This window comes from Schistocerca cancellata, chromosome 1 (genome assembly GCF_023864275.1).
Source record: "Schistocerca cancellata isolate TAMUIC-IGC-003103 chromosome 1, iqSchCanc2.1, whole genome shotgun sequence".
NCBI lineage: Eukaryota > Metazoa > Arthropoda > Insecta > Orthoptera > Acrididae > Schistocerca > Schistocerca cancellata.
The window spans coordinates 947,744,657-947,767,040 of record NC_064626.1 but is presented as its reverse complement, the minus strand read 5'-3'; the positions used below and the strand labels follow the sequence as shown (position 1 = coordinate 947,767,040).

Genomic DNA, 22,384 nt, shown 5'->3' with positions numbered 1-22,384 from the left:
GTGATTTGAAGAGAAGTAATAAAATGAGCTCTAACATGGAAAGTAAGCGTTTCCGGACACATGTCCACATAACATTTTCTTTCTTTGTGTGTGAGGAATGTTTCCTGAAAGTTTGGCGGTACCTTTTTGTAACACCCTGTATAGGATCTGTTGTGGAACTCTACTTCTGTTGCACATGCTTCTAGATGCTGCTCTAAATAGAATTTATTAATGTCAATGTTCCTGAATTTATGGCAGTTTTTAATAAATGTGGCAACTCCTCCTCCAGCCATATCTACTCTGCAGATGTAGGAAGCTAGCTTAAATCCTGAAATGTCTAACATATCTATACCAGTGGTCGCATGATGTTCAGAGAGGCAGATTATGTCAATTTGGTTAGATGAATTCATTTCATCGATACAAATGAGTAGTTCATCAATTTATTTCTGAGTCCCGGAATGTTCTGGTGTAATAAAGATAACTGATACTGCATACTAATGGGATTATAACTGCTTTGGCGAAGATGAACTGGCAGTTTCTGATTATCTTCTGTTAAACATTGTTTAAATGGAGGCTGTTTGCTAAAATCTGACTCCTGCTCATGTTTTCTCAAACTGAGTGTGTCTCTCTTCAAACTCGTTTTCTTTCCCCCTTCCCTTTCCTAAAAAAGGCACCCCTCTGACACCTGTGACCACTGGTATTTTACCACTTGTGACAGTGTCCCCCCTTACGTTTTCTGCAATCAACCCAGACAGTTTTCCCTTCCCTTTCCTATTGAGGTGAAGGCCATGCCTAGTGTAGTCCCACCTATCGATAGCATCCACAGGAATCAAACCAATATGGGACCCTATATCCGTCATAAGCAGCCACTCCAACTCCAAGTTCACCCACCCTACAGAAGAGTTCAAATGAGGCCGATCATGGCGTCTCAACACAGACACAAATCCCACACTCGTATGCTTCGTTGCTGATGCTATCTTCACCACGTCACTCTCTATGGAATATTCAGAGTCTCTGTCAATGCTATTTCCCGGACCACCCACTATAACCACGGCATCCTTGCATAAAGAACCTATATCGTCTGTTACCTGACCCAGATCTGCACTAGGCTTGAAAAAGTTTGTGACCTGGTACTCTGGACCTAGATTTTCCTGCAGTAGTTGGCCAACACCTCTACCATGGGAACTACCTAACAGAACTTTCTTTCTCTTTACAAATTTCCCTACCTTTTTCAAGTCCTTGAAAGCTTGTTGTGCCCTTTCTACAGCTTCAGCTACATGAGGCTCATCCGATTCTGACTGAGGCAACAGGTCAAATCTGTTTTCAAGATTTATGACAAAGCTGTCTGATGCTCTCCTTGGCCTGTTCCCCCTATTACCTGTTGCCACTTCCAACCTCTGTTCACCCTTCTCCCTCTTTAACCTGTCAAGATCCTCCCTTGCCTTGTCTAGGTCAGCTTGAAGAGCACCAATTTTCCCTTCCTGTTCCAGTATTTTCCTATCTCTACTGCAGATCCTACAATACCACTGGTGAGCCTCATTTATCTTCCAATTTCCCACGCCACTACATTCGCCCCAAAGAAAGAAACTGCAGCACCCATCACACCATATCCCGGAACTAACGATCCTACGGCATGTCACACACTTCTCACTCATGGTAAAAACAGAAATCGTATAAACTGATTTAAGTACTGAATAAAACGTAAACAAAGGACCGTAAAAACTATTCAGGCAGACATAAATAAATTGAAAGAGTACTGAATAAAAAACTGGTGATTACATATAAGTTTAAGTCACTGTTTACTTACAATACGCGCGCGTGAAATTAAGCCTAAAAACCGTACTATAGGCGCGAGAAGGAAAATAAACTTCTTACCCCGTTTAATCTTTTTTAACACTTCACTAACACTTCCACTAATGTAACAACACTTATATTATATTTATACCAAGTGGAAACTTTTACCTGTAAGTTTAATTCACTGCTTATTTACGATTCGCGCGCACGTGAAATTAGGCCTAGGATTCGTGCTACAGGTGCGAGAAGAAAAATACGCTTCTTACCCCGTTTAATCTTATTTTATACTTCACTAACACTTCCATTAATTTAGCAACACTTATATTATATTTATAACACCTGTAAACGTTTAAAAATAGCTTAATAACAACGCTTTTTATAATTATTTAGTGCAGCAAATATTCCAAGAGTCCGCGTCGGCGCAGTGTTGCCAACCAGCTTTGAGTGGGAAGTAGTTTTTGACTAGAAGTACCGACGACTGTCGCATAATGACATCTGCACGTAAAAACAATGATAAGCATGATCACTTTTATGTAATACTGAAACAGATAATTTTTTCCGACCAGATGAAGCTGCTGTTTCCAGTTCTGAATATTTTAGAAACTATTGGTTTGTGTGGCTCCATATAATCTTCGTTGAGATTATTCCCGAGAGATTAGTGTTGTTAGCAAGGGAAATCATCTAAACTTTCACTAGAATCTGAGAAAGGCAGCAATATGGAAATGCTTTGTTCCTGCGAAAGATACCAAAAAATGATGTGGGTGTGTGAAAGACTTTCTGCCAGTTACGAAGTTTTTCTTGATAGTAATTTCAAGAGGCTGTCCCAGGTAAACTGTTTCGGAGTTAGCTTACATCCTTGTACGTGACCTATACAATCGTTATTCTTTAACACAGTTGCTGAATACAATTATTTCATTAAAAATGTTTACATTTTATAACGGAGGATATTGCTTATCCTCTGTAGCGATATCAAAAACTGAAAAGCTCAATCGTTGGCAGCGTAACATTTTCACTCAATTACTATAACGTGTTTCCTTACAGAACGAATAAAACTGCTTAGTATAACTGAGTAAGCTTTTTTTCAGCCTAGTAACTTGTCCGATAGATTTACTACGGTCGTTTTAAACTAGATAAGGCTAAATGGCATACAGAAAATTAAAGGCTGTTCTTGATTAATACTTTGTACCAAAAGACTATTCCACTCTTGCCTCTTTTTGTCAATGTTTTATATAAACCTTTGCAGTTGCCTAAAAATCAGACATTACATTATTTTATTTATTTATTCAGTCATCACGTAATAATTGTATAGAATTTATCATGAATATCTTACAGTTACAGATTTCAACTGCCAAGCAACTAAGTAATATATATTAGTAAGGTGCCTTCTCATCTTGTAATTATGATGATTCAACAAAATCTAGGTACATAAACACTGGAGGACAGAAACTAGTGATTTGTATCATGACAGGCGTTCATGTTGCTCAGTGGCTGAACAGTTCTCGCTGTGGTCAAATTGGTGTCCCGTTATTGCTATCTTAGAATACATGGTAGACAAGTAGGCTTGGTACTCTTATTTCAACAACGATCTCATTTTCGACAATGCAATGGAATCGAGAGAATATTACTATCATGATACTAGCTGATTTAATTTCGTTGTTAGTGTCTATTGGACCATTATATAAGTATGACGAAGCACTATTCACCGCGTGTGACTTGTTGTACTAAGTGCAGTAATCGGATGATGAGTTTGCAGCGTTATCTTGTGGGACGTCTTCGTGATTCAAGAGGATGTGTCCATTATGATGTCAGCTGGCATAATTTTGTTGTTTAGGTATCAGTGAGCCATTAGACACGGACGACGAAGAACTGAAGTGTGAGTTGCTATGTGAATGTGGTGCTCAGGTGGCGTTATCTTGTGGGAATTCCTCAGTCGAGGTGATATGTCCATCTGTTATTGGCGTATCCGTGAGCTATTAGATAAACATGGCGAAGTACGATGCACCGAGTGTGAGTTGCTGCACTATTCGTGGTAACCGAGGCCTTTGGCATTAACTTGTGGGACCATGTTGCCAGTCAAGAGGATATGTCCACTAGGATGGCTTCGATGTGCCAGTGGCCATTAGATAAGGATGAAGCACTGTGCACCGAGCGAGAGTTGCCGCGGTGGGCGTGGAGGTCAGGCGGTGAGCTCCTCGGCGTTATCCTGTGAGGCATCGTCTCCCGGGCCATGCGGCTGGTGGGGGTGGGGGTGTCTGGGCTGCGCGGGCCGGCTGTAGGCGACGGTGCCGCAGATGGCGGCGGCGCCCGGCGGCTCCTTCCTCAGCAGCAGACCGCGGCCGGCGACGCCGCGCGGCCCCGTCAGGGAGATGACCGGCACGAGCAGGTTCACCGCCGCCGCGCCGTCGTCACCGGCCACCACCCCGCCCAGGTCGGCCAGCACGCCCGGTTCCGCAGACACCTGCACAGACGCCGCAATACTGGAGCGCTCTCTAGATTATGTGAAAACAGAGTCTCTGTGAGACTATGGTGGAGCGTTAAGGGGCTCCGGGCAGCAAGGCTTGCTTTCTCAGAATTTGCTGGGAATAGAAATCGCGCGCGCGCGCGCGCGCGTGTGTGTGTGTGTGTGTGTGTGTGTGTGGTGTGTGTGTTGGGGCTTATGGGCGCTCAACGTCGAGGTCATCAGCGCCCTGACACACATTAAAAAGAACGAATGTGGACAGACCTAATAAAACTGAAACACACACGCAAAGAAAGCAGGAAAAGAAGGAAAATGCTACATAAGAAAGTAGAACGTAAGGAAAGGGAAAATGTAGCAACAATAATGCCACAATAAATTGTCATTGGCTGGCCATTTACATAAAATATGGGCGAGCTTGTCACACAGTGAGCAAATTAAGATCCTCTCCCTAAAATCTGTGTAAAAACATTTAACATGGCACAGAACTTTAAAACTTTAACCACATTCGTCCGATTGTTGCCTAAAAGAGATGGCAGGACCACTGGCAAGTCAGCCGCGTCCCGCTGGTCAGAAAATAAAACGCAATCCAATAAAACGTGGCGCACAGTGACCTGGACGCCACAAGCACCACACATTGGAGGGTCCTCCCGCCAGAGTAGGAAGCCATGCGTCGTAGGGCTGTGGCCTATCCGAAGCCAAGTGAGGAGAACCTCGTCCCGTCGATGGGGCTGAAAGGAAGTACACCACACACGCATTGTGGGCTTGACTGCACGGAGCTTATTGTCGGTCACTTCCAGCCACTTATCCTCCCACCGAAACATGTATCATGAGCTCAACAGCGAGGTGAGTGTGTGCAGGGGTACAGCACACTGAGATACTTGTGGATCGAGACACGCCTCCTTGGCTGCGAGATCTGCCCTTTCATTCCCAGCAGTGCCGACATGCCCTGGAACCCAGCAGAAACCCACCACCTTCCCCAATCGCTGGTCTGGACTATTTTACAGGCTGGATACGAACGTTGCAAAGAGTGAAGGGCACTTAGTTAATCGGAACAGACAAGAAATTTAGGACAGGAAAGAATGTCTCATCGGCTCCAGTGCCCGCAACATCGCAGGCAATTCTGCATCAAAGACAGTAAAAGTCTGAGGGAGTCGGGCCTTGAGGACACGATCCGGAAAAACAACAGAGCAACCAACGGAATCCCCTTGTTTCGACCCATCCGTAAAAACAGCTACATAGTCGTGGTGCTCAGATAAAATGGAAGAAAATGCTGCATTAAAAACGGTGGCAGGACTGCAATCTCTCTTGTAATGCAATAAATCTAAAACCACTCCGGGCCTCTTCAGTAACGAGGGTGGCAGGCGGTTAAAACCCAGGATTTGGGGTTGTACAGACTCCACACTGAGGGACTCTAGTACACGTTGCACATGGATCCCAAACGGCAACGTATCCCGGGGACGGTGGTAAAAAAGGCGGTCCATAGGTGGATGAGCAACAAGATGGTGAGCAGGCGAGGTGGGAGCTGCAAGAAACTTACAAGCCTGTCGCACCAGCAGGAGCTGCCGCCGGATGGTAAGTGGCGGTTCCCTAGCCTCAGCACAGAGGCTGGGTATGGGACTGGTCCGATAAGCACCCGTGGCCAGTCGAATCCCAGAAAAACAATGTGACCTGTAGGTTACACACTTCTGGCCACTTTAACGGAGGGATTTCTGGAAGTATTTATTAAAGATAATTATTATTTTTATAATAAGCAGACATGAAAATAAAACACTGTCTACACCAGGGGCGTCCAATGGGAGTTTCATATTGAAAATAATCAGTTAATCGTAACTGTACATAAACAGGTTTTTTTTTCGATCGTATGATACATCCTGCTAATCATCTACAATCACTGCAGGTTGGGGACCAGTCCTACAAGAGAGTGCAAGAATTAAATGTCTAGGGGCACTTTTCACTGAGAACTTGTCATGTGAAGCACAGATCAATGCTGGAATACAAGCAGGAAACCGATTGTACCACAGCCTAGCACAACTGCTTCGGTCCAGATATCTCTCCAGACAGTTCAAGATTCGACTGTACAAAACCCTGATCCAGCCTGTTGTTCTATATGGCTGTGAGACATGGAGTATCCGGAAACAGGACTTCCATAAGCTCCTCGTTTCTGAGTGAAAAGTTCTTTGGAAGATCTTCGGTTCGGTTCTGGAGGCAGATACAGGGGAATGGAGGATCAGATACAACCAAGAGCTTGAGGAGCTATACCAGCAGCCCAAAATAGCAGGGACTGTCAAAGCCAAACGAATGCAGTTGGCTGGCCATGTGGCCTGGATGGAGGATCACATATGGCCTCGGAAGCTCCTGGATTTTACAACTACAGGAAAGAGACCGCCAGGGAGACCAAAGAAGCGTTGGAGGGATGGACTCCATGAAGATTTAAACCAAGTGTCAATAGATGTGAATGGATGGCAGATAGCAATGGACAGAATACAGTGGAGGAGGAAACTTGTAGATGCGTGCGGTCCACTGGGCCTGATCATGCTGTAGTAGTAGTAGTAGTAGTGGTATGATACATCCTCACTTCTTGAGGCTCTTTGACACTTGTTTTGGTCCACATGCGGTCCCCGCGCCGTGTGCTGAACACCCTTGGTCTACATTTTTCCAAGTACACTAACGGAAAAAAATCGCAACACCAAAAAGATTGCTCTATAGTAATGAAATTTTGCGAATACATCTGTCTAGCTAACATATTTAAATAATTAACATTGCGAGATCACAGGTTAATGTAAGTGCGAGATAAGCATTGTAAACATAAAATGCTTGTACATCAAACACCGGTGTAGCCGCCAGAATGTTGAATGCAAGTATGCTAAAGTGCATGCACTGGGTTGTATAGCTGCCGGATATCAGTTTGTGGGCTGGAGTTCCATGGCTGGTCGGTCTGTACAGGCACAGTTCTTGCTGTTTGTGAATGACGCTGGAGTTGTCGTCCGATTATATCCCATATGTGCTCAACTGGATACAGGTCTGGTCATCAAGCAGGGCAAGGGGGCATGTTGACACTCTGTAGAGCATTTTGGGTGACAATAGCGGTATTGGGGAGAGCGTTATCGTGTTGGAGAACACCTCCTGGAATGCTATTCATGAATGGCAGCACCGCAGGTCGAATCGCCAGATTAAACTCCAAATTTTCAGTCAGGGTGAGTGGGATAACGACGAGAGTGCTCCTGCCATCATACGGAATTGCAGTTTACACCATAGCTACAGATGTAGGTCCAGTGTGTCCAGAGCAAAGACAGATTGATTGCAGGCCCTAACTATCGTTATGCAAGTGGTTCTCTTTTCTCCAAAGGTCTCTCTACTTTTCCTGTAGGCAGTATCTATCTTACCCCTCGTGAGATAAGCCTCTACATCCTTACATTTGTCCTTTAGCCATCCCTGCTTAGCCATTTTGCACATCCTGTCGATCTCATTTTTGAGACGTTTGTATTCCTTTTTGCTTGCTTCACTTACTGCATTTTTGTATTTTCTCCTTCCATCAATTAAATTCAGTATCTCTTCTGTTACTCAATCATTTCTACTACCCTCGTCTTTTTACCTACTTGATCCTCTGCTGCCTTCACTATTTCATTCCTCAAAGCTACACATTCTTCTTCTAATGTATTTCTTTCCCCCATTCGTGTCAATTGTTCCCTTTTGCTATCCCTGAAACTCTGTACAACCTCTGGTTTAGTCAGTTTACCCAGGTCCCATCTCCTTAAATTCCCATCTTTTTGCAGTTTCTACAGTTCATAACCAATAGATTGTGGTCAGAGTCCACATCTGCTCCCTGGAAATGTCTTACAACTTAAAGCCTCGTTCTTAAATCTCTGTCTCACCATTATTTAATCTATCTGAAACCTTTTAATATCTCCAGGGTTCTTCCATGTATACAACCTTCTTTCATGATTCTTGAACCAAGTGTTAGCTATGATTAAGTTATGCTCTGTGCAAAATTCTACCAGGCGGCTTCCTATTTCATTTCTTAGGCCCAATCGATATTCACCTACTACGTTTATTTCTCTTCCTTTTCCTACTGTCGAATTCCAGTCACCCATGACTTAAATTTTAGTCTCCCTTCACTACGTGAATAATTTTATCTCATCAATTTCTTCATCTGCAGAACTAGTTGGCATATAAACCTGTACTACTGTAGCAGGCGTGGCGATTAAAGTATCTGATATTCAACGCTCCGATACGCAGAATGCCAGTTTTCTTTCTCCTGATACCGACGTCCTCTTGAGTAGTCCCCGCCCGGAGATCCGAATGGGGGACTATTTTACCTCCGGAATATTTTACCCAAGACGACGCCATCATTTAATCATACAGTAAAGCTGCATGCCCTCGGGAAAAATTACGGCTGTAGTTTCCCCTTGCTTTCAGCCGTTCGCAGTACCAGCACAGCAAGGCCGTTTTGGCTAGTGTTACAATGCCAGATCAGTCAATCATTCAGACTGTTGCCCCTGCAACTACTGAAAAGGCTGCTGCCCCTCTTCAGGAACCACACGTTTGTCTGGCCTCTCAACAGATACCCCTCCGTTGTGATTGCACCTACGGTACGGCTATCTGAATCGTTGAGGCACGCAACCCTCCCCACCAACGACAAGGTCCATGGTTCATGGGGGGGGGGGCGGCAAATACAGTGTCCCGCTACAAAATCTCCCTCATTTTAATAGGTTGTCACAGAAAAACTAAATATAATAGATAAACATTTCTTTTATTTATGAAAAATATATACTTTTCCATTTTGGTTTATTTGGTTTTAAAAATTATATTTGCTAAATGACGTCCACCATTGTTGACACATTGACGATGTGAAATTTACCGAACTATCAGTTTAATAAGTCACAGCTGCAAAATACTAACGCGAATTCTTTACAGATGAATGGAAAAAACTGGTAGAAGCCGACCTCGGGAAAGATCAGTTTCGATTCCGTAGAAATGTTGGAACACGTGAGGCAATACTGACCCTACGACTTATCTCAGAAAAAAGGTAAGGAAAGGCAAACCTACATTTCTAGCATTTATAAGACTTAGAGAAAGCTTTTGACAATGTTGACTGGAATACTCTCTTTCAAATTCTGAGGGTGGCAGGGGTAAAATACAGGGAGCGAAAGGCTATTTACAATTTGTACAGAAACCAGATGGCAGTTATAAGAGTCGATGGACATGAAAGGGAAGCAGTGGTTGGGAAGGGAGTGAGACAGGGTTGTAGCCTCTCCCCGATGCTATTCAATTTGTATATTGAGCAAGCAGTAAAGGAAACAAAAGAAAAATCCGGAGTAGGTATTAAAATCCATGGAGAAGAAATAAAAACTTTGAGGTTCGCCGATGACATTGTAATTCTGTCAGAAACAGCAAAGGACTTTGACGAGCAGTTGAACGGAATGGACAGTGTCTTGAAAGGAGGGTATAAGATGAACATCAACAAAAGCAAAAGAAGGATAATGGAATGTAGTCGAATTAAGTCGGGTGATGCTGAGGGAATTAGATTAGGAAATGAGACACTTAAAGTAGTAAAAGAGTTTTGATATTTGGGGCGCAAAATAACTTATGATGGCCGAAGTACATCATCTTTCCGACAGTGACTGTTATAAGTTTTTTTTACACTATTGCAATTTCAGCCTTAGGCCATTATCAAGTGATATTATGGCTTTAAACCATGTCAACGTAATGTAAGCTGACGCATTTGTATGTCCTTGTCAATACTGTTAAATACTCTCGTGACGTTGTTACACAGTGCGAGCACACGAATTCAAACATTCTAAAACACATGATATCCACTTACAGATATCGTGAAAAAGGGTTTCATCAAACTGTGAAATGAAGCTGAAGGCCACAATAAAATCCTATTTATTACGAAGATGTATTAACTTTATTCCAGCCATTGACTAGGCAGTACATATAATAAAGTGGACAAATGTTCAAATGAATCATCAAACATGCACAGTAACAACTTGACACAGATGGATGAAATTAACTACGCCCGCATAAATCGCCAATGGTTGCTGCCAGAACCAGATTCTCTGCAGCCAACAGCTGCAGACTTTTCGAGTTCTGACCAATGAAAAATTCGTAAAATAGCAACAATCTCCCTTCTCCTAAAGAGTCTGCTGTGATTAACCTCTAAGACATATTTCTCTCTTTGAGGTTGGCAGAAATCAAATTTCCTAGCACTATTAGGGCAGTTTCGATTTTGGCCTAGCATAGTGGCTGCATGTACGTATTTGCGAGTCTTAATCATCACTACAAAAATAATTTTCACGGATCAATCTGGATTTCCGTCACAAAATTTGAACTGCTGGCCTTCTGTGGTTTGGTTCAAATGGCTCTGAGCAGTATGGGACTTAACTGCTGAGGTCATCAGTCCCCTAGACTTAGAACTACTTAAACCTAACTAACCTAAGGACATCATCACAGACATCCATGCCCGAGGCAGGATTCGAACCTGCGACCGTAGCGGTCGCGCGGTTCCAGACTGAAGCGCTTAGAACCGTTCTGCCACCCCGGCCGGCTTCTGTGGTTTCAACAGATTCTTCTCGTCTTTTCCTGTCTCTTTGCAGATCTCTATCTATTAGGAATCATTCTGTACACTTATTCTCACGATGTAAGGTTGCAGTTTGCCAAATAACAATGGCCTCGTATGAATAATTTATTACAAGGTGAAACACCTTCTCTGACAGCGCCCTGCCGTTCGGTGTCTACCTGGTCACCACTGTTTCATGTCTCGCTTACAGTGCTGGTGCTCCCACAGTCACCTAACGCACCCAGCTTACGGAAAAAAACATATGTTTTTCATCATACAGAAGCGAAATGAAGAGATATTTACTAAATTTGCAGCGGTTCTAGGCGCCACCGTCTGGAACCGCGCGACCGCTACGGTTGCAGGTTCGAATCCTGCCTCGGGCATGGATGTGTGTGATGTTAGGTTAGTTAGGTTTAAGTAGTTCTAAGTTCTATGGGACTGATGACCTTAGAAGTTAATTCCCATAGTGCTCAGAGCCGTTTGAACCGTTTTTGAACTAAATTCTCAACCATTAGTGTTTGCTTTAGTACATCCATACTCTCTTGCAACGCAAGGGTTTTGAACTGATTTGGTAGTCTAATTTGAACAGTGGCTTCGTTTTTACACTACGGAGCAGTTTTTGAAAAAAATTGTCCTGCAACAACCCATTTATTTTTTTTCCTGTTATTAATCTGTTTTGGTTAGTTACAAATGTGAAATGTGCAAGATGCGTCAAGAATGCTCGTGAATGTACTCATACACAAACAGCAACAAGAGGAACAAGAGTTAAAATTGGGCGCATTTGTGTGTACGTATAGCGTCGAACAAACACATGAGTACACTGGACAAAAAAATTGTCCCCGCCCCCCTCCTCCTCCTCCCAGAATACACCACATTAATACGACGCAGCAGCGCCACAAGCGAAGAAAACAGTCCTCAAGTTTCTTCAGTTACACAATATCCATTTGTGGCCACTCATTTTTGATCAAGTGCCGTACAGTTAGAGATTGTGAACACGATCACATTTCATCCGCAGTTCCTAATAGTCGAATATTCTATGGGATTCAAAAAAAAATGTTCAAACGTGTGTGAAATCTTATGGGACCCTAAGCTTACACACTACTTAACTTAAATTATAGTTAGGACAAACACACACACCCATGCCCGAGGAAGGACTCTAACCTCCGCCGGGACCAGCCGCACAGTCTATGACTGCAGCGCCTAAGACCGCTCTGCTAATCCCGCGCAGCTCTGTGGGATTAAAACGGGGTTGCTTTAGCGGGCCACTCAAGTTGCTGTAGGGTGCCTGAGTGTTTGTCAGACCAGGTATGTGTGCATAAAGGACCGTGAACACGACTTTGCCGCAGACACTCCGATCTTTCACAGGTGGCAATACTCACCATGACAATGCAGAAGAAAGGGTAACACTTAACGAGAATGTTGAAATCAACATCCTGGTTTATATCTGCGGTAAAATAAATAAATAAATAAAGTAAAAAGAAAGAAAGGAGGCAAAGTCGCTAGTTGTCGGACCACACTAGACGCCTCCAGCCAGCTACTATTCAGTAATCAGTTTGTGTTGTTTGGCTCATTGTGGATATGAGCTTATTTCGTTGTAACCCTTCATTTATTTGGATATTTACCACCCTTCCAGTGCGACCAGGCATGACTTAATGTGCAAAATTGTTCTTTAAGTTATTTTTCCTAACATGATACCCCATAAATATAGCTACCAGCTAGTTAGGTCTCTTGTAAACTATCCACAGAAAAATTAGTTTTTGTCAGTTACTTGCAAGCAACAGTTACAAAATACAGGATGTAAGAGGTACAGATGCAGATATTTCTATGGTGTTTGAGTATAGTGTACTGAACAACATTACATTAGTTTTTATGTCACTTATACACTAATAATTATAGCTTTTAGAAGTACTACGTTTTTAGCATGGTTAATACCTCCAGGTACACGTGGCGAGAGTAATCCATTAATTTTCTGGTAAGATTCTTTGAAGAAGAGAAGTAACAATCAACACGCTGATGTGTGTGCATTTTAAGGTACCATACATAAAACTACCTGCGCTTACACTCTTTACACCCTGTATATAACTCCAAACTTTTTCCTTTAACATTAATAATCTCTGTAAACAATGTTTCAATATTTATGTAATCATTATTGAAGTTGTTGAATTTGTAATTATTCATAATGCCTTAAGATCAACTCAAAAGAGATCTAAATGCATAGTAGTTAAGTAAGTCATTGCTAGAAATCTATGACGAAAAGCTGGTCACAACAATATTTCGATCTATTACAAAAGGATTCTCGTACACAGTCTCAGACAGCTTTATAACTGTTGTAATAAGTGTAATGAGCCCAATCTGGAATACCTTGAGGGCGAATAAAAGGGTTTTCTCTGCATTTTTTACTGACTTTTTTAATCCCATTCACCGATCAGTTTAGACGCACCTTGTATATGACTTACTCAGATTTCTTGCCAAAAAAACCTAGACTTTCATTAATTCTAACTACTTGTTATGGAGGGTGTGGCCCTCCATGAGATGGTAAATTTTACTCTCATTTTGCCTGTGCACTCCAAGCGCTACAACAAAGGTACACGTTTATACAAAGTTTTTGAAAAAAGTTCAAAAAATCGTTGGTTCCTCTTGGAAGATTGGAAACGGAATGTAATACTGGGTCATTTAAATTAATTAAAAATAATCATTGCCACCTGATGACGAAGCACAACCTCCTAAACTTATTGTAACAAGTAAATCAGAAAGTAATTGGTAAAAATGATGTAGTGCAGAGATGCCTTTTTCAAAACTGATTTATTCATATACATTGAGAGTGTCAGTGAGTTTAATTACTACATAGTCTCCAAAAACATCTACATGTAGAACGAGCATGAATTGTCCCAGTTATTTGTCAGGCTTAATTGTTGGTCGTGGGGCGCTTGCTAAGCGATTCAGTATCTAGTTCTATTTCAAGAGACATTTAAGCGGAAGAGTCATAATATATGAAAAGCAAGCTATTGGAATTAGGAATATTTCATCTGCTGTCCAAAATATATGAGACAGGGCACCTACCACCCGTCTTCTAGGAGAGCATTAACATCACGAAGCAGATTAAGGTACGTTAAAACAGCTGGACTGTCAGTCTTACATTTTGTAAGCCACAAACAAGGAAATCCGTACAAAGTACGAGACGACCAGTCTGGTGTGAGAAGATAAAGATACCGGAGGAGCAGTCCTGACAAGGGTCATGGTAATAGAGGGAACAGCAATGTAAAACCATGTCACTTTCATGACATTTGAGGACCTAGAGAGAGGTTTCGAGGATATAAATGGGACAACATGTTCTGAATCATTAGAAGAGTGATAATAAAGTACAGAAAGACTATCTATAGTATAACTGAAAATCGATAAACATCAGATCGTAACAACACGGTTCTGTTTCAACATTACATTTACGTTTTCGATGAAGCACTCGAACATCAGAAAGAAAATTTCGGAACAATAGAAAATCCCAAAGAGAAGAGGAACCAACGCTAAAGTTCGTAAACTATATAGTTCTTCCTCACTAAACTAAGAAAGTCTTTAAACAGTCGTTTGATAAGAACGTCCTGCTTAATACAATATTTTTGTTAAAGATATCAAATCAAAGATTGCATAAAGAGGCTATTGGGCTAAACATTCGAAGTGAGCTTGTCACTACACGAAGTCAAATACTTGTGTTAAGAAAACACCAAGTTTGCGCTAGACCAGTCAAGCAAGGCAGCTAACAGAAGCAGAAAGTCGCAGACGAAAAAAGGTTCGCTCAACAAGCGAGTTCCACTCGGACCAAATACAGACGTGTAAGTGAGGAAACTGCGCTTCTAAAGCTCAGCGTTGTACGGAATTGGAATGTGGAGCTTCGGGAAATAAGACTGCTATAAAGTGGAAACGTTAGAACCGCCGGCCGTGGTGGCCGAGCGGTTCTAGGCGCTTCAGTCTGGAACCGCGTGACCGCTACAGTCGCAGGTTCGAATCCTGCTCGGGCATGGATGTGTGTGATGTCCTTAGGTTAGTTAGGTTTAAGTAGTTCTAAGTTCTAGAGGACTGATGACCACAAATGTTAAGTCCCATAGTGCTCAGAGCCATTTGAACCATTTTTTGGAAACGTTAGAAACGTAGTACAAGGATGGGGCTTAAAAAGTTTGTTGTCAAAGGATGAATACATCTGTATAGTTAATCTGCAGGTCACCGCACTGTGCGTGGCGAGGGTACCCTGCAACACTACTAGTTATTTCCTTTCCTGTTCCACTCGCAAATAAAGCGAGGGAAAAAACGATATCTATTTGCCTCCATATGAGCCCTAATTTCTCGTATTTTATCGTCGTGGTCCTTACGCACAATATATGTTGGCGGCAGTAGAATCGTTTGGCAGTCAGATTGAAATGATGGTCCTCTAAATTTTTTAAATAGTGTTTCTCGAAAAGAACGTCGCCTTCCTTCCCGGGCTTTCCATTTGAGTTCCCGAAGCCTCTCCGTAACACGTGTTGTTCTAACCTACCGCTAACAAATCTAGCCGCCTGCCTCTGAATCGCTTCGATGTCTCCGTTCAATTTAATCTACTACGGCTCCCAAACACTTGAGCAGACTCAAGAATAAGTAACACCAGCGGTCTCCTTTATAGTGGACCACTCTTTTCTAAAATTCTCCCCATAAACCGAAGCCGACCATACTATGCTCGTTTGAACCCCACAGAGTGATCTACTTGTTTTCTGTCGGCGTTCCCAGCTGGTCTCCTGTGAACGGTCTTTACTGCTGTGTCCACGCTTCTGCTGTGGACGAGACATGTAGCAACATTTTTTGAAATCCTTTTCTGATGGTAATTCTCATGTAAAGAGTTACACATAGTGAGACAGCGGTTATTATCGTGTAGCTTCGCGTAATATTGCTTGTAGTATTTGCAGACCATTAACATGCCTTTACTTGTGGTCAAACTTGATGTTCATTGTTCAGTGGTGTGGCTAATCTTCGATACAGGTGGTACAGAATCGGGTTTGGACTACCCCTTCGAATAATAGGGTTGTTGAATACATCACACTCTCGTTTATTGAAATGTTTCCAGGCTTTTCCAGTTCATCTAGATTTTTTCGATGTTCGGTTCTTTCTTATGTAGTGGTCCAGTATGCCGTAAGTGTGACGTACGGAGAGCTGTATTCTTTCTTATATCAATAATTACGTTTTGAGACAATAATTTATTACAAATTGAAGTCAAACTTCTCTAATTTATTCAGATTACCGTGCCACCGACGAATTCGTGTTCAAAGATTTGTTTACTTCGGTGGTATTGAGTTCACCTTTTATTCTGCATTCAACTTAAACCACTCGTTCCCTGCTAGTCAAAGCAAGGCACAATAAGAAAATGTTAAAATGTGTTTGAATTCCTAAGTGAACAAACTCCTGAGGTCATCGGTCGTTAGACTTACACACTGCTTAAACTAACTTATGTTAAGAACAACACACACACCCATGCCCGAGGGAGGACTCGAACCTCCAGCGGGAGATGCCGCGCAGTCTGACATGGGGCCTCAAAACGCGCGGCTGCACAATAAGCAAATTTCGGTATACGTTTCAAAGAATTTCAATTAGCGGAAAGTCTTTGGTACTCCCTCCATGCTTTTCGGATTAGCAGGTAAGTGAAGGCGTGAAGGTTCCATGACTGACTGCTGTTTATCATTTCACGTTCGACATGACTGCTGTGCATCTATATTTGTTATGTTTTTTAGATAGAAAAGTGTTATATGTAAATAAGTTATACACAACTCCAACCAGTCACTTTTTTTCAATAATAATAATACTTTATTACATGAACCGTTTTTCGAACCTTTTCAGGTTCTTATTCAGATGGTTTCGGGAGGATCCGCGAAGTTACATCATTACTGGTAGTACCATAATGCTGGGTGCTGGTTCTATGGCAGAAAGATGGGTCACACTTTAATGTATCGCCATGACTATAGCTGATCTGTCGATATGGATGTAAATTTAGTTTTTACTTACTGTGACAGTATAGGTGGCTTTTTTCGTATCTGTCTGCCTCCATTTTGATGTCCAGAACACTTTCACACGAACTATATTAGTTCACACTTTGACAGTGACACTTTACCAGCATCCAGCATGCGCTTTACAACTGTTGCTTGTAACAAAGATCTTGACAGGGAGATATGGCATAAGCCTACTTTGTACAGAGAAGTAATTTATTGTACTTTACATGTGTTAAAAGTCGATATAAGGGCAAGTATTTTAATCAGAATGGCGATAACATGAGAGCACAAGATAAAATAATAAATAAATTACTACAAGCACAAATTTCAGGTGATCTAATATCTTATTTCTACTTGTATATTACTGGCAGTGTTTTTTTTTGTTTACTAGCAATTATCATGATTGGTATTAACATGGATACCAAGGAATCAATAATACAGAGTTATTGTATCTACAGTGAGGTGCAGCTGTTTGTATGACTAGGACCTGTATATTTAAATTAATAACAAATCTTCAGATGAACTGTTGGCTTATTTCTGCTGTTACGTTAACATGATCTGGGGTATTATCAAGAGCAGATTCTGTGTATTTTAGCTAAAAGTATATGTATAAGAGTTATAGTGATTGTAATGGATTAAAGCTGTTTGTATGGCTGTACATTTAATATTTAAAAAATCCTGAACAAAAATTCTTCAACTGTTGACTTGTTTTTATTCTAACATTAGAGTGATATGGGATATTGGTAAAGGCAGCTTCTGTATGTTCCAGCTAGAATTAATGTGTATAAAGTACTGATTTATGTTAGCAATGGAGGGCTTTAACATTTAGAGGTATGATACATGTCTTATTCTGTGGTAGTATATTACATAGACACCGGTGTTGTTGGGATGTAAGGAGAGGGAGGGGGTGGGTCATTGGGAGGGGGGGTTGGGGAATTGGTGTAGGGTTCGTTGAGTGGTTACTTGTTTTGAACTAGTAGATCTTCAAAGTTCTGAAGGAAAAATTTGTTTCTCAGTCCAGTTTGATCATTGAGTAGGTAGTCAGGTGCTGTATTTGTGTAGATAAATATTTCAATTTCTTCAAGAAGGTCAAGTATTGTGCCTTTGTTGGCAAAATGTAGTATTCAGAGATTCTGTTTTATGTTGTTTGCAGATTGATTGTGTTGGGCAAGATGTGAGGCAAACCTGGACTTGTTCAGGTTGTTAAGACAGAGTGCATCTATGTGTTCTTTAAATCTTGTTGTGAAGCTTCTACCAGTAGAAGCTTGGACATGAGTTGCAAGTGAGCTTTTACACACCTGACTTTTGATATTGCTGTATAGTGGTTTTGGTGCTGTGTGCGATTTTATTTTGTATGTTGTTGTTGGTGAAGAAACTTATTTTTATGTTGTATGTCTTGAAGAGGTTGGCAATTTGGTGAGGAAAAAAACACTGCCTGTAATATACAGGTAGAAATAAGATGTCAGATCACCTGAAATTTGTGCTTGTCGTAATTTATTTATTATTTTCTCTTGTGCTCTCGTGTTATCGCCATTCTGATTAAAATACTTGCCCTTATATCGACTTTTAACACATGTAAAGTACAACAAATTACTTCTCTGTACAAAGTAGGCTTATGCCATATCTCCCTGTCAAGATCTTTGTTACAAGCAACAGTTGTAAAGCGCATGCTGGATGCTGGTAAAGTGTCACTGTCAAAGTGTGAACTAATATAGTTCGTGTGAAAGTGTTCTGGACATCAAAATGGAGGCAGACAGATACGAAAAAAGCCACCTATACTGTCACAGTAAGTAAAAACTAAATTTACATCCATATCGACAGATCAGCTATAGTCATGGCGATACATTAAAGTGTGACCCATCTTTCTGCCATAGAACCAGCACCCAGCATTATGGTACTACCAGTAATGATGTAACTTCCCGGATCCTCCCGAAATATCTGAAGATGAACCTGAAAAGGTTCGAAAACCGGTTCATGTAATAAAGCATTATTATTGAAAAAAGTGACTGGTTGCAGTTGTGTATAACTTATTTACATTCAATATACAGTCACGGTTCTAAAATATCCGTAATGGATAAGCATAATCTGTTGATATCACGCCAGGTGATTAGAACAATGCGCGAATTTCGGCAATGTAAACTTAAACTAACGAAATCAATCCTTGCAATAAGATTTAACGAAAAAAAATGTCTCTTAGAAAACGTGACTCCAAATTATATCAGAATAAAAATAACGAGTCAAAGTATGTCAGGCAAGATAGCAAAAGCACGAAGAGAAATTATTTGGTTAAAAACTGAAATCAGGTCTCTTTACAAAAAGAAAGATCTGCTCAATTCAAAGCTGTATAATATGCGCTTAGAATTTAGCCATACATTTGTTGCTCATGTCTTCATGGTCTTCCTAGACTATGTCAATATATATGTAAACAATGAACGTATTATCATCTCACATAGACACGAGAAAAAGATAAATGCTCTAATTTCAAAGAATGCAGTGAGGTCCCCCAGTATCTCTTCTAAAACAGAAAATAAGTTTTTTGATAAAGTGATAAATACTACAGAAATATGCTTCAGTAGTAATGAATTGAAGCTGTTAAGGGCCTTAAGCACAACATTACCCCCTCACTAAATAAAAGCAACATTAAAGACCTCATAGTTAACACAAAAATTGCATGTACAGCAGCTGAACTAAAACACAATTAACAAAATGCTGTAGCTCATAACGCAAATAACATCATTATGAGAAACATTCACCAGAACAAAATGTACAATAAGATGAATACCGAACATAAGACATTATGTGACATAAATAAGAAACTTTCAGTTGAAAATGCCCTCATTGTCAGGACAGACAAAGGTAACACAGCTGTTATGTATGAATCAGACTGTACTAGCAAAACTTGTGAATTCTTCAGAAATAATAATATAAAGGAAATAGCATATGATCCTACCCCCAAATTCCACGATAAAATTAAAAAGTTACTTAAAAGCTGCAACTTCAACGCCATTAGAAGCAAAGCACTGTATAGTGATGAACCCATCAGTACCAAAACTGAGATCACAGCTTCAGATCCACAAACCAGAATGTCCGATACGTCCCATTGTGAACTCTATCAATAGCCCAAGCTATAGATTAGATTAGATTAGATTAGATTTACTTTCATTCCAATTGATCCGTAGTGAGGAGGTCCTCCAGGATGTGGAACATGTCAGAAAAACAACAATACATGACAAATATTTACAACTAAAACAAATAAGCTAATGTACCATTCCACAGGTCCCAAGTGGAATGATCGTCATTTTTTAATGAACACTAAGAGTCATTTTACAAATACTAATGCATTGAATTTAAAATAAAAAAGTTTTTTATTATTTATAAGGTAATAAACATGTAATACAACTACTGAAATACTTATTTACAATGAACACATTACTGCACTGAAATGGTGCAGAAGTTAGATTATACTTACACACAACCACACACACACACAGACACAGACACACAAATTTTCAGTGAACACATTACTGCACTGAAATTGTGCAGAAGTTATGATGTACTTATATACAAATCAGTTTGTTTTACTAAGAAATTCATCAATGGAGTAGAAGGAGTTGGCCACCAATAAATCCTTTAGGCTTCTATTAAACTGAATTTCATTGGTTGTTAAGCTTTTTATGGCTGCTGGCAAGTTATTGAAAATGTGTGTTCCTGAATAATGCACACCTTTTTGTACAAGACTAAGTGACTTTAAATCCTTGTGAAGATTATTCTTATTTCTAGTATTGATTCCATGAATCGAGCTGTTGGTTTGAAAAAGTGATATATTTTTAATGACAAATTTCATTAAGGAATAAATATATTGGGAAGCTGTAGTTAGTATCCCTAGTTCCCTAAACAGGCTTCTGCAGGATGTTCTTGAGTTCACACCACATATAATTCTTACTGCACGTTTTTGTGCCCAGAAAACTTTAGCTTGGCTTGATGAATTACCCCAAAAAATAATCCCATATGACATTATGGAATGAAAGTAAGCATAGTATGCCAGCTTTTTCATTTTTATATCCCCTATGTCTGACAAAATTCGCATTGCAAACAGAGATTTGTTAAGACGCTTCAGCAGTTCTGTGGTGTGCTCCTCCCAGTTGAATTTATTATCAAGCTGTAATCCCAAGAATTTAACACTGTCCACTTCTTCTATCTTCTTGTCATCGTATGTTAGACATATACTCTTGGGACACCCCTTACAAGTTCTGAACTGCATGTAGTGTGTTTTTTCAAAGTTTAGTGACAAAGAATTGGCTAGGAACCAGTGATTAATGTCCACAAATATTTTATTGGCTGATCTTTCTAAGACTACACTTGATTTGCTATTTATTGCACTGTTTGTATCATCGGCAAACAAAACAAACTTGGCATCTGGTAATGTTACTGATGAAAGGTCATTGATATACACAAGGAAAAGTAAGGGCCCCAAAATGGAACCTTGTGGGACCCCACATGTAATTAGTTCCCAGTTGGATGATGCCTGATAGCTTGATACATGTCTCTTTCTTAATAACACCCTTTGTTTCCTGCCAGAGATATAAGATTTGAACCATTTTGCAGCATTTCCTGTTACACTATAATATTCTAGTTTACTTAAAAGGATATTGTGATTTACACAGTCAAATGCCTTTGACAGATCACAAAATATACCAGTTGCTTGCAATTTTTTGTCTAATGAATTAAGCACATTTTCACTGTAAGTGAAGATAGCCTTCTCAATATCAGAAATAAAATCACCAAAAAACTTAATGATCTTATCCGCAAGGCATATGTATTTGAAAATAACTACTCCATTAAAAACAGTTATGAGCTCATCAATAGTATGAAAGATATCCCTATCCCAGTCACAGCTAAATTTGCATCTCTTGACATAGTAAACCTATATACAAACATACCTGTCAAAGAAACAATTAGTTTAGTAAGGAATAACTTACTGAAACATGGGACAATGGGTAGAGCTGAAATCTATGAGCTCAGAGATCCTGGAACTTATATTGTCACACAACTACTTCCTGTTCAACAACAAGTTTTACATCCAGAAAGATGGACTGGCAGTGGGTAGTAGTCCTGCAGGCTTGCTAGCAGACATATGTATCAGTAACCTTGAAAATAACTTTTTCAGGTCCCAAACCCAACTAAAAGATAAGCTGCTTTATTACAAACGCTATGTTGATGACACACTCATTCTGTTCAATGGATCAACGGAAGAAATAGATAATCTAGCCAAAGAACTTAATAAAATACACAATAAAATCCAATTCACAGTAGAACATGAAACACCAGAAGGCATTAACTACACTCCTGGAAATTGAAATAAGAACACCGTGAATTCATTGTCCCAGGAAGGGGAAACTTTATCGACACATTCCTGGGGTCAGATACATCACATGATCACACTGACAGAACCACAGGCACATAGACACAGGCAACAGAGCATGCACAATGTCGGCACTAGTACAGTATATATCCACCTTTCGCAGCAATGCAGGCTGCTATTCTCCCATGGAGACGATCGTACAGATGCTGGATGTAGTCCTGTGGAACGGC

At 40.6% G+C, this 22,384-nt stretch overlaps 1 protein-coding gene across 1 annotated transcript in view; it reads right to left on the bottom strand.

Annotated features, from left to right (window-relative positions):
• Positions 1 to 3,038: 3,038 nt before the first annotated feature.
• The window catches only part of LOC126162739 (superoxide dismutase [Cu-Zn]-like), a 170,375-nt gene continuing 151,029 nt past the window's right edge, over positions 3,039 to 22,384 (bottom strand). Inside the window, exon 4 of the mRNA XM_049919415.1 lies at positions 3,039 to 4,231. Within this exon, the coding sequence (XP_049775372.1) occupies positions 3,950 to 4,231 (282 nt within the window). The 3' untranslated portion in view covers positions 3,039 to 3,949. The remainder of the gene's footprint in view (positions 4,232 to 22,384) is intronic.